General features: G+C 26.2%; 4 protein-coding genes across 21 annotated transcripts in view; 1 reads left to right on the top strand and 3 right to left on the bottom strand.

The window, feature by feature from the left end:
* Window positions 1-2,522: 2,522 nt before the first annotated feature.
* LOC129609632 (vacuolar protein sorting-associated protein 37A) lies at window positions 2,523-4,382 on the bottom strand. The gene is made up of 5 exons (XM_055521680.1): window positions 4,161-4,382; window positions 3,792-3,981; window positions 3,400-3,742; window positions 3,112-3,263; window positions 2,523-3,014 (listed from the first exon to the last, which is right to left on the bottom strand). The coding sequence occupies exons 1-5, from the start codon at window positions 4,232-4,234 to the stop codon at window positions 2,820-2,822; spliced, it is 954 nt and encodes a 317-aa protein (XP_055377655.1). The 5' UTR covers window positions 4,235-4,382; the 3' UTR covers window positions 2,523-2,819.
* Window positions 4,383-5,013: 631 nt separating this feature from the next.
* Window positions 5,014-6,971, bottom strand: LOC129609612 (malate dehydrogenase, mitochondrial). Its single transcript, XM_055521639.1, has 4 exons — window positions 6,769-6,971; window positions 6,439-6,649; window positions 5,769-5,965; window positions 5,014-5,711 (listed from the first exon to the last, which is right to left on the bottom strand). The coding sequence occupies exons 1-4, from the start codon at window positions 6,832-6,834 to the stop codon at window positions 5,172-5,174; spliced, it is 1,014 nt and encodes a 337-aa protein (XP_055377614.1). The 5' UTR covers window positions 6,835-6,971; the 3' UTR covers window positions 5,014-5,171.
* Window positions 6,972-7,864: 893 nt separating this feature from the next.
* On the top strand, window positions 7,865-9,681 carry LOC129609732 (prolyl 3-hydroxylase sudestada1). The gene is made up of 2 exons (XM_055521844.1): window positions 7,865-8,061; window positions 8,395-9,681. The coding sequence occupies exons 1-2, from the start codon at window positions 7,938-7,940 to the stop codon at window positions 9,657-9,659; spliced, it is 1,389 nt and encodes a 462-aa protein (XP_055377819.1). The 5' UTR covers window positions 7,865-7,937; the 3' UTR covers window positions 9,660-9,681.
* A 998-nt stretch (window positions 9,682-10,679) lies between these two features.
* Window positions 10,680-11,881, bottom strand: part of LOC129609873 (casein kinase I) — a 55,336-nt gene continuing 54,134 nt past the window's right edge. The window contains exons 13-14 of one of the 18 annotated variants that reach the window (XM_055522037.1): window positions 11,509-11,633; window positions 10,680-11,298 (exon numbers count right to left, since the gene is read on the bottom strand). In XM_055522037.1, coding sequence (XP_055378012.1) covers window positions 11,229-11,298; window positions 11,509-11,633 — 195 coding nt within the window. In that variant the 3' untranslated portion in view covers window positions 10,680-11,228. The remainder of the gene's footprint in view (window positions 11,299-11,508; window positions 11,634-11,881) is intronic. The other 17 variants (XM_055522044.1, XM_055522035.1, XM_055522050.1 and 14 more) reach the window with 17 other exon arrangements.

The raw sequence follows: 11,881 nt of genomic DNA, 5'->3' as shown, positions 1-11,881 counted from the left end.
ATACATATGTAAGTCCTTTTTTCATTTATTATAGTAATTTTTTTTAATTGTAATACTGCCTTTTTTTTAGTTTCGAAAAAAATTTATTTTAAATGCCAAAATTTGTTAAAATAAAATTAATTTTTACCAAAAATTTTTAAATCTATCCTAGAACTAAGTAATAATATGCACTTGTATCAATGCTCGAATTGTGGCTTTCACACATACTTATGTAACTACATATATCACGGAATGTAAAGTAAAAAATTAAATTTTGTGCTATATTTACTAAAATTAGTAAAGCAGAACACTATGTTATCTGCAGAATTTAATATTGCATTATAACTTTCATCAATCTTTTAATTTTCTTAAAAAACATTTAAAAATTTCAAGAATAGTAATTTTTTAATAAGCTCGTTAAAGCATTTATATTATTTTAAATATTGTGAACTTTTACACTCTGATAACATCACTTGGTCATTTAGTTGCAAAACATTGTCTTCTATTTAATTTTTTAATTCTATTTCAAGATATTATATTTTATGATTATGCATAAATTCACCTTGTTATATAAATTATACTCAAATTCATCAAGATTTTTGCAATTGGGAAATTTCCCAGATATACCGGATATTACAATTTCGTCATCTTCAGACATAGCCCGAAAACGTGAAAATTTATGTTTTTCAATTGAAGATGATTCTTGTGGTTTTGGCGTCATTTTTGTTTTTTTTTTTTTTAAACACTGAATAACTAATTTTATTTATTCAAATTCTAAAAATTTTGTTTTAAAAATTATTAATTTTTTTTTTAATCCAATTATTTTGAGTTTTGAGCTTGCGATATCCAAATTTCAATTAGATTTCAAAAATTCTATTACAGCAACCGTGTGCTTTGCCAAACCGTAGTTGAAAAAAAACTGCAGAAAATTATAAACCAACGTTGAGCTATTTATATGAAAAATTTCTACTTGATTTAAATATTTTCGTTTTTAATTATAATATAATAAATATAATTAAAATAAAATAAAAAAAAAAATGAAATCGAAATTATTCGAATGTAATCATTTTTAAGTTACTTTTGCATATTAACATTCTAAAAAATTTACATATTTATATAAAATATATTTATTTATTTATAAAAAAAAATGTATCTTATTTAAAGTCTGTAATTTAATTTAAATGAATTTAACATTAACTTGTTGCCGATATTGAATTGGATATTTGGAAAGTATATATTGTATTATTCCAAAACAATTCTAATAACTTATTGATAGGCTTGTGAATCATTGCATTGTCGAAAAACAAATATTACTTAATAGACGACTTGATTCTAGGCATGTGTATATACTTATGTTCATATACAAGAAAGATTAAAATATTTTAATTGAATTTATGATCATTACGTATTTAAAATAATTTATACAAAATAGCTTTAAAGGGTAAACAACCGAGTAGGCTATAGAAAAAAATTTCTAATTTATTTGTATTTTAAATAACAACTACATACATACACTTTTTATTTGATTATTTAAAAATTTAAGGAGTTTGCATAAAAAATATGTATATAAGTCACCGTCATAATAAAAGTTTTATGAAAACATTTAAAAGTGAGCGCATTTCTTAAATTAGATTAAGTGAAATTAAAGTGCAAGAGTCAATGAAGAATTTTTATTTTCAATTTTTACCACTGCAATCCAAACGCAATATCTTCTATGCACCAACACAAGGTTATCATAATTTTAAATCATTATTAATCTATCATTCTACTTATAATATATTAAATAATTTAAAGTTATATAATAAAAAATATGTGAATTTATTCTAATATGTAGCTATGTAAGTACATATGTACATAATAATACAATTTGTATTAAATTTTAAAACATGCCTTCGGGTGGAATTTTAAAATTCATAAACCCATTTCAAGAATGAAATGCTATTTATTGCTACTGCAACTTCACAAAACTTCATACTGTAAGGCTATTTAACTAAGACTATTTAACTTAATTTAGTTAACTAAGATAAAATATACACACATACATATATGTAAATAAAATATACATACATATATGTAAAATTCTTAGATCAATATATTTTTGTGAAATTAATTTTCTTTTAAAAAACTTTTATTACCTGAAGGTTTTATAAAAACAATCACTAATCTTTCCAACTATGTGATTGTAAGTTTAAAAAGAATTATAATTTGAACTAACGAAATGGAACAATGTTTGCTTAAAAACTAAAATTATGTATGTGTATATGGATGTAAGTACATATGTATACAGTTCGAAATTTGGTAATCAAATTTAACTTTATCTTCGTTAGCTCATAGAAGTATACGTGGTATAAGTAAAATGATGTCAAACTTTCACAAAAATTTCAAGTCAGGGTTCACGATTTTACGTACTGGGACATGTCGGCCTGCTTATACCTACATACATTTTATGAAAATAAAATTTCACAAATCCAAAATATTTTCTGCTAAAATTTATACTTCTCTTTATAGCATCTTTGATAATAATCGCCTTGTTTAACAAATAATATACATATTAAAAAATTTTATATTTTAAAGCTTTGATTTCTTCAATTTATATCATAATTTATAATATTTTAGTCATTAAAAGAATTAAATTAAAAGATCAAAACAATTAAAGCAAAATTTTGTTTTTCGTATTTTGTTTTTTTTTTTTGGTACAATTGAAATGACCATTGAAATTTTATATTATGGTAATTCTAAAATAAATATGATATATTGTGATATTTAATACATCTGTATTAAAAGTAAATTCATGTTTGTGTTAATTAAGACCAATTTATATGTATGTAATTTACGTAATTTTAATGTCCAGCCCTTTCAAGAGCATTCAATTGATGTGATAATCTTTCCTCTTTGGCCTTTCGCATTGCACTTATCTTTTTGGAATCGCAGTAAGAATTCAAAAATGTTTGCACATCAATTTTACCAGACAAAAACAACTCAACATGTCTTTCACATTCTGAATCTGAATTAGATGCAGCAATTTGTAAGAGTTCCTAAAAAATGTAAATGTTGTGTAGAACGTACAATAATTTAAAATACAACAAAATATAACAAAATATAATATCTAAAAATTATGAAAACCAAATTTACTTTAATATGTTGCGGTGCATATTCTTCTGATTTTTTTAAGTACTTTTGGTTTAGTTTTTCACATTTTTCACCCAAATCCTTGAGTGTGTTCACATCTTGGAATAGTTTTGTTTTTAGTTCATTTAAATGCTCTTCCTTCGAAGTATTTTCCTCTGAAATATATTGGAATAAGTCATTGAATAAGGTACAAATACAAGCAATTAAGCAAAAATTTGTCTTCCAATGAGGTATGTTTGTCATAATTCTATTAATCTGGCCTGAAACATAAATTTATCAATTTTAACTTACTTGCAATGAGTTCAACTTGATTAATAAGAGTATCGAGATCATAGTTTAAGTTCCGGACAACATTCAATTCCTCTATGAAGTCATCAAAAAATTGTGGGTCGCTGTCCAATTTTTTTAATTCATTTAACGATAATTTTGTCAGTTCAGACGGAATTTGACCACAAAAAATATTTTTGTTGACTGCAGGATAAATCATATTTTCCTGTGGAGACAGCTCTTTACTGACGCTTAAAGAATCAGTATTGCTATTACCATTATTGCCATCACATAATGGTGGAGGAAATTTTTCAAACTCTCTTATAATTGCTTGAACAACCCGACCTAAATCAGAATGTGGCGAATACTAAAACAAGAATAGTTAGAAAAATAATTTAATTCAAAGTAAACCTTACATTTAAAACTCCAGGTGCGTTAAGGACAACCCCTGCCGCATTGCAGTATGAATGCTTTACTGGTGGCAATATTGTCAAAAGAGGTTTTTCATTTGGAAACTGTTGACTGAGCACAACACTCAAAGTGAATAGACGTTGTCCAGATTCGAATTGAATGGCATATTCTTCATTTTCCTTTATTTGTGTGACACTAAAATTAAAAATTTCCATTAATTATTTTCATTTAATTGCACTTTATTTCAACCTTCAATTTCGGCCTTTAATTTTAATAAGTTTGCTTTCATAGGTACAATAGCTATGTATGTACATAAGATAAGTACATGTACTTAGATACTTAACGTATGTATTTTATATAAATTAAATACTTACTTGTCATTGAAAATTTTTAATGTATCTATTTGCCTCTTCCGTTCCAAATCGTATGCAAACGGACGTGGTATCATATTATTTTAACATTTATAATTTTTAAATATTTTTTAAATTTGTTAAACGAAAATTAACCCAAAAATAATGCGAAAAACAAAAATTGAAATTATCACAGAAAACTTCTTAACTGCAAAGCAAACGTCAATAAAGAAACTAATTAAAGAACAGCTGATGTAGTATATTGCATGTTGCGCGGCGCAAACTGTATAATCAATTTCAACCCCTGATGTACTTTTGTACTAAAACTCTACTTGTACTAAAATTTACAACCTAACGACCTTGAATAAATATATTTCTAAGTCAAGCAGGGGTGGTGTCTTGCCTAATATTTATAAAAATGTTCAAAAGAAACATGTGAAAACATAAAATCCAATAACATGAATTGTACATGCATATAAATTGTATGGTCATAGAAAGGGATGTATGTATGTATGTACTTGCATTAAGCTAACTTTATTTGCAGCGATAAGACAAGTAGACGATACTTTTGAATAACAAAAACACATACATATGTACATATGTATATGTAAATGGTAATTTTGAATTATGGACAAAGCTTTTAATGCCCTTTTGCAATGTGGCTTGACTCGTTACGATTCTTAAAAATAGTTTTTTCAAAGTGCATTTCTCCAAATGCCACTTACTTTTACGAACCATGTTATATTTTTTGCTTCAATGTGTAGTTTTCAACCATTCTATTAATATTAATACTAATATTTGAGTTCCTGAATGGTAATATTTCAGTTCCCGAATGATAATATTTCATAATATAGCTCTTAATATAAAACTAAAACTATTTAATGGGGTTCAATCTTTTTTTTATTATCAACTTTATTCTTATTCAGATCTATAAGTTATAGTAGAAAGGTGGTAAATATTTTTATATTTCGATTGTGGATGTGCTTAATAACAAAAGAAAAATAACAAAAAAATTTATATCGGGAAAATATGCTTTTACTTCTTAGCGAAATCAACCCCCTTCTTAATATTTTTCTGTAATTCTGGAACGGCGGCTTCTACCAATTTCTTTTCGTAGTCATTAAGTGGTGGCATGCCAAGGTTCTTTTCTAATCCATTTCTTCCTAAAACTACGGGAGTGGCAAAGAATGAAGCATCTGTAATTTTGGATTCAACGTATGTACATTCGATGACATTGCTTTCTCCATTTAATCCACGTAGAAGTGAACCAGCAAATCTTGCACCTGCATAAGCCATAGAGAGAGTTGCAGAACCACCACCAGCTTTGGCTTTGACTACTTCAGTGCCAGCATCTTGAATTCGGGCAGTTAAAGCTTCAATTTCTTTTTGCGAACCACTGTATTTTGGTTTACATTGGGATAAAATGGGCATAATTGTTATACCAGCATGACCACCAATAACTGGTATTTCTACCTTTTGTGGGTCGACTTTTAGGGCTTCACCAAGGAATGCACGAGCGCGAACAACATCTAAGGTTGTTACGCCGAATAAACGATTTGGATCATAACATCCAGCCTAGAATTGATTTAATTTTTATTTATATAAAAACTTGTAAATATTAGATTAGCAAACCTTTTTCAACACTTCAGCTGCCATCGGAACTAATGAATTAACTGGGTTAGTAATAATGGCTACTAAAGCTTTTGGACAGTGTTTTGCTACACCTTCAACAGTTGCTTTGGCAATTGAAGCATTAACATTAAACAAATCATCACGAGTCATTCCTGGTTTACGTGGCACACCAGCTGGAATAACCACAACTGAACAACCTGAAACAAGCAATATTAAAGTAATTTAAGAAATTTAACATTTCCCTAAAAAAGTTGGAAAATTCCTTGGTCTGTACTCTTATATAGAATGAATATTATTAAGAAAATATTCAAGTAGGTATAATTTCCTTATCTTACAACGTTCATAAAGGCAACAACACATTCATACATATATATTAATCACATAAATAATTATCACTTATTATATTAACTTATTTAACTAAGTTAAAAAATAGTAATTTTAAGCTTTTTTTTAAAGTTCGATTTTTAAAGCAAGTGACACTGATTTGCTTTTATAATTTATGTATGTAGATATTTCTAGGAATTAATATTACAATTATATACATATATGTATGTATTAGCTACTGTTATCAAGTTTATACATTTATTTGTAAAATGTTATTTGTAAAATTTGTTACATTTATTTGTAAAATGGAAGAAGTATGTATAAGTGTTCAACATTGTTTATTTACCTTGCAAAGCTGCACCTAACTGTTCGGGGCCAACATGCCCTGCTGTTTCACTACTGGTATCGCAATGGGATAAATCACAAGCAACACCGGGAGTCACTGGAGCGACATCATAAACCGCAAGTTTTGTTACATTAGAATTTAATTTCAATAGTAATGAAAGGGGTTGTCCAATTCCACCTGCACCTCCTATAACAGCTACCTTATGATTATTCTTAAAATAATTAAAAATTTTTTAGATTTCATCAGATGAATTTTGAAATATCATCAATTCTCTATATAATGTTCTGATACACATATTACGTAAAAGTAACCTAAGTAAAATGAAATTACCGTGCTTGTTGTTGAAAAGCTACGAGCAGAAACAGTAGCAACTTGTCTTGCAATTTGTCCAAACATTATCGAATTTTTAAGTTCAAATTGTTATTAAATATTACAAATTTTTTAATTTATAGTATATTGCCAAATTTAACAATTAGAAACTTAATCCACGACCTCTAAAAGTTCAAAACCCAAATGCAACTTTTTAATGAAATTGGTGTCAAATTGAAGTATATCGCATTTACAATGCAATGATAAGATTTGACATTTCATTTTTATTCTAATTTTAAATTAACATTAAAAATTCATCATGTTCACATGTATGTATGATTTCTATTCAGAATTTAATGAAAATTTGGAGTAGATGGTATTGGTAAAGTAACAATAAAAATTCGTTCTTACATATCGTATGTTTTTGATTACACACCTTGTAACAGTAGTTTCTTATAAATGCAGTTCAGTATCCAACAGAACTCTGCTCAGAAGTATAATTCGGAATTTGTTATACACAATTTTTGAGACATGTATATGCATTCATAGTAATGTTTGATCTACAAGTGTCGTTTTTTTTCATTCTTGTGCATTACAATATATTATTTTTGCTGATAATTAACAAAATCAAATTTTACAAAAGTTGATATTTCAAAGATGTTTCACAATTTCTTATGCATATCCTATTTTAATGGTCCTCAATAGTTAGCATAAAAGTCAGGTAGAATCGTATGCGGCTTATGTATAATACGAATGCCTTCTTTCATTGCATATTTTTAACTATTAGTTAAAAACTTGTAAACTCTAACCATTTTTCAAAACTGAATCTTTAAAGTATTAATAATTATATTCCAACTTTATATCATTGTTCTATACAATCTCAGCAAAATCCGCAAAGTCTAAAATCTTAACCTATTAGATTTTTTTGCTCCGTATCAAATCCGATAGGAAAAAAGAAGAAAATTTGACTACGATTTTGTTTTACTCATGCGTTTAAATTTTTATTCATTTACTACTAGTATTTCATTTGTATATCGTTATTGCCAATGACATAAACACAGCTTTTCAAATGACACCTTTAAAAAATGTTATTACAATGTTATGACGTTTAAAGAAACGTGATTTGATTGATATGATTTTTCCGAAAGTAAAATTGAAAGTAAACATTAGATTTGGAAACAAAATTTGCAATGAATAAAGACTATTCAAATAAAAATTTTATATCAACTTTAAGTCAGTCTTGGAAAAACGGAAAGGATTTAAAGGAAAAAAATGTGGAATTCTACGGGTCTCCTTTTAAGCTAGCAGTAGTAGGTATGGTTGTTTAGAGCAATTTAAAAAAAAATGAAACCGGTAGAAGTGAATTTTATTTAAGTTTCTAATTATAACTACCTTACATATTTTTACATTCCACATTTTTTGTACTTAAAGTTTATAATTTCATTACAATTTTTTAAGGAACTTCTAGTGTGTACTGTTGTTTCAGAAAAATTCTTTGTTTGTTTTCAAATAGCAAACAAAAATCTTATGTAAATAAAATAACAAAAATTCCATAAAATATCTGATTTTGGCTTGGTTTCATTTAAATTATCAATAATTAAATTTACCGTCATATAATACTAATTCAAATATATCTCTAATTTTCAGAAAATTTTTTTGAAAAAGAAAATTTAACAACAAATTTGCTTCATGATATTCTTGAAGTGGATTGGATAAAAAAGCAAATGGATCTGTATCACTTTAGGCAGAGTGATGATATATCAAAATTAAATGCACAATACCTAAAAGAGTTTCTTAAATTGTTAGAAGATGAAGTTAAGCCATGGATTGAAACTATTTGTGATGTAAAAATTAACCGTGTTTCAGCGTCGTGTTCAATGTATAATAATGGAGATTTTTTATTGGTACATGATGATCTTTGCTCCAATCGACAAATTGCTTACGTATTTTATATTTCCCCATTTGATAAAAATGTATGGACAAAAGATATGGGCGGTGCTCTAGAAATTTTCAATGTTGATTCAGATGGTTTTCCAGATTTTCCAGCAATCCGCCATATATCGCCAATAAATAATCAATTTGTATTCTTTAAAGTTGGGGCCTTATCATTTCATCAAGTTGAAGAGGTGAAAAATTTAGATTATCCGCGTTTAACAATAAACGGATGGTTTTATGGGGACGTGAATAAAGATTTGAAATCATTTGTAAAGCCAAAAATAACGAATTATTATAAAAATCCAAATACTTTAGATATAAATTTATCAGAATGGATAAATTCTGTATATTTAGAGCGTAAAACAAAGACCAAAATTCAGAGTTGTATTGAAATGAAATCAGAAATAAGTTTAGAAGATTTTTTAATTCCAAATGTCTTTAATGATATTTGTAAACATTTAGAAAATCCAAAATTAAAATGGATGAAAAGAGGACCTGCAAGCAGTTCACATTATGAAGTTTTAGATATCCTCACAACAGATGGCTTATTACAAAAATTTATTGAAATATTTTCATCTACAGAAATGTTCAAATTACTCTTTGAGTATACGGCATTAGATTTTTATGGCAAAAATTCAAAAAATCCAACTTGTTTTTTCGAATTTCAGAGATTGAATAAGGGCTCATACACTCTTTTATTTGACGACAGTTTTTCAGAGGATTGCAAACTTAATTTATTTATATATTTTAATTCCATAGATAATGTTGGAACCGTTACTTATTTGTCGCGTGATAGTGATGGATCATATGAAGAAATTAAATCTGATTCAGCACTTTTAACAGTTTATCCTCAAGATAATTCATTAAATATAATTTACTGTACTGACGACCAAACCCATTTCACTAATTATATTTCAAAAGTAAATAACAATTTAACAAAACCGGTTCATAGATTGTATTGTACTTATAAGGAATAAAGTATTTTAAAAATTGAGTTTTCCAAAAATTTATTTATTTGCTTTTTAATTTATATCTTGTTTACGATCCTTGAATAAGTTGTTTAATTTAGTTGTTAACAATTTCATAAGTGTGTAAACCCATCTGCATTTTTCGAATGTGATTTTTTTGTAGCAGAAATTTATTTTTCTTAATTTTTTTTTTACGCTTTGTATTAAGAATTAACTTAGAACTGAGTAACCAAAAATTTCCAAGTGGGCTTATTGGTATTTTGGACAGGTTTCAGACTGTAAACATCCACTTTTGTAGATTTTTATTATAAAACATTTTTCAATACCCTCAATATCCGACGTTTTTCTATTTCTACTCTTTTCTTTTTTAATTTAAAATTGTAAAAATATTACGCATAAAAATTATCTGCATTTATAAAAAAACTTTAAAATACCAAATACAATGCATAATATTCAAAATAAAAAGGAAATAATAAAAACAGTTTTTCGTCATGGGCTTATGGAGAAAAGCCTTTGTCCCACACTGAATTTGGTATAGGTTTATTTTATTAATTTCAAAATATTTAAATATTTCTTTTACATAATATTTTAGACAGAAGAGTTTCCTCATAAACCCTCGATTGTACACATATTTTGAGAAGCAGCAACTTATTTTTGGCCAATCAAAGTTATTTGAATTGTTCTATCTAATTTTTATGTCAAAATATTTAATTACCCCTAATTCTACAACTAGCACCTTAAAGGAAAAATTTTACATATAATTATTGCAATATAATACTGAATTTTTTATTAATATTATTGAAAAGGCATTAAAAACGTGAAAAGAATTAGTTACACATTAAGTTTTCGTAATTAAAGTAACTTCATGAGCCTATTTCAAAACTTTGATGTCCTACTCAATGGTAGTTACTTTTTTTAAATGTAATTACCGAACATATTATGTATGTGTACATAATTCAATCTTATGTAAAGAAATTACGAAAAGAAAAACCACAAGAAATAAATATATTCCTTAATTTGAATTATTTATTGCGTTTTATATTTTAAAATATTTTGGATTAAACTTATACGTAAGTTTCTTGTAATCTTTACAATTTTTGTTTTTTTGTTTTTTTGTTGTTTCTTTTTTTTTTTTTTTCATATGAATATAATAATATATTGAAATACTTGTTTCTTTCTTTTTTATTCTTTTTTTCTTTTTTTTATTGTTTATAGTGATTATTTCATATTTATTGCTAAAATAGTGATGAGAAAATGACTTAAATATAAAATTTTTTTTTTCTTTTTTTTTTCTTTTTTTTTACTTTTTTTTTCTGTTTTTTGTTCATAATGATTACAATTGTTTAGTATCATATAAATATAAACAATATTTTACAACGGAAGTGTAGGTGTATTAGTTGGTGTTGGCGTCAATATTGACGCGGATGGAGGATAACGTAATGTATGATGTGAAACTGTTTGATGCATGTAATCCTGACTGGTCTGATTATTTAATATACTATCTCGCGAATTTGAATGTGAGGTTGCACGAAGCAATGTAACAGCTTCACGTTCTGGGCTACGTTGCATACCCTCTAGTCATTTTTGACGTGGTGATTTCTTTTTTTTTCTTTTAAAGAAGCAACAACATCTATAAAGAAAAGAATGCCTTTTTTTTCTTAATAATTTTTGTAAATAAATAAAATATTAAAAAATTAATATACATACATATATACGTAATATATTAATATACATATATACAAATAGAATTAAATCTTCAATATATTTTTATGTTTTATATTATTCAATAAAACAAAATCTAGAACTGTTTTAGAACAATAATAATATCTTTGATAAGAAAAAAAAAAAAAATACTAACTTTGTTTCATCAAGAACTTCAACTTCTTGCTGTTGTGTAATTGGAGTGTTTGAATGTCCAGTTGTTGGATCGTCTGCATTTAATTCTCCGTTTGTAGAACTTACAACCTGCAAAGAATGAATAAACTGAATTGAAGTTATAATATGGATGAGAAAACAAAAAACAAAAAAAAAAAAAAAATATTTTAAATTTTATATTTAATAACTTTGTATGTATTTGATAAAAAAATTTTTTTTCTTTTTTTAAATATGAGTTGTTGTGTGCAATTTGTGAATTTTTATTTTCGAAATGAGTTTATAAAAACATTCCTAAACATAACATTTAGCTTTTCGTATGGAAATAAAAACAAAATATATGTAAGTACTTCTTTTAA

The sequence above is a fragment of the Condylostylus longicornis genome, unplaced genomic scaffold, assembly GCF_029603195.1.
Source record: "Condylostylus longicornis isolate FDR11 unplaced genomic scaffold, ASM2960319v2 ptg000040l, whole genome shotgun sequence".
NCBI classification, from domain to species: domain Eukaryota; kingdom Metazoa; phylum Arthropoda; class Insecta; order Diptera; family Dolichopodidae; genus Condylostylus; species Condylostylus longicornis.
This window is presented reverse-complemented; position numbering and strand designations above follow the sequence as displayed.

Bases quoted from the DNA above. Each gene is read 5' to 3' on its own strand.
- LOC129609632 (XM_055521680.1), bottom strand. From the start codon at position 4,234: ATGATACCACGTCCGTTTGCATACGATTTGGAACGGAAGAGGCAAATA. The intron at 3,982-4,160 runs GTAAGTATTTAA...TTTTAATTTTAG, and splicing joins TTAAAAATTTTCAATGACAA to TGTCACACAAATAAAGGAAA. The intron at 3,743-3,791 runs GTAAGGTTTACT...TTCTTGTTTTAG, and splicing joins ACGCACCTGGAGTTTTAAAT to TATTCGCCACATTCTGATTT.
- LOC129609612 (XM_055521639.1), bottom strand. From the start codon at position 6,834: ATGTTTGGACAAATTGCAAGACAAGTTGCTACTGTTTCTGCTCGTAGC. The intron at 5,966-6,438 runs GTAAATAAACAA...TGCTTGTTTCAG, and splicing joins GTTAGGTGCAGCTTTGCAAG to GTTGTTCAGTTGTGGTTATT. The intron at 5,712-5,768 runs GTTTGCTAATCT...AATCAATTCTAG, and splicing joins CAGCTGAAGTGTTGAAAAAG to GCTGGATGTTATGATCCAAA.
- LOC129609732 (XM_055521844.1), top strand. From the start codon at position 7,938: ATGAATAAAGACTATTCAAATAAAAATTTTATATCAACTTTAAGTCAG. The intron at 8,062-8,394 runs GTATGGTTGTTT...TCTAATTTTCAG, and splicing joins TTTTAAGCTAGCAGTAGTAG to AAAATTTTTTTGAAAAAGAA.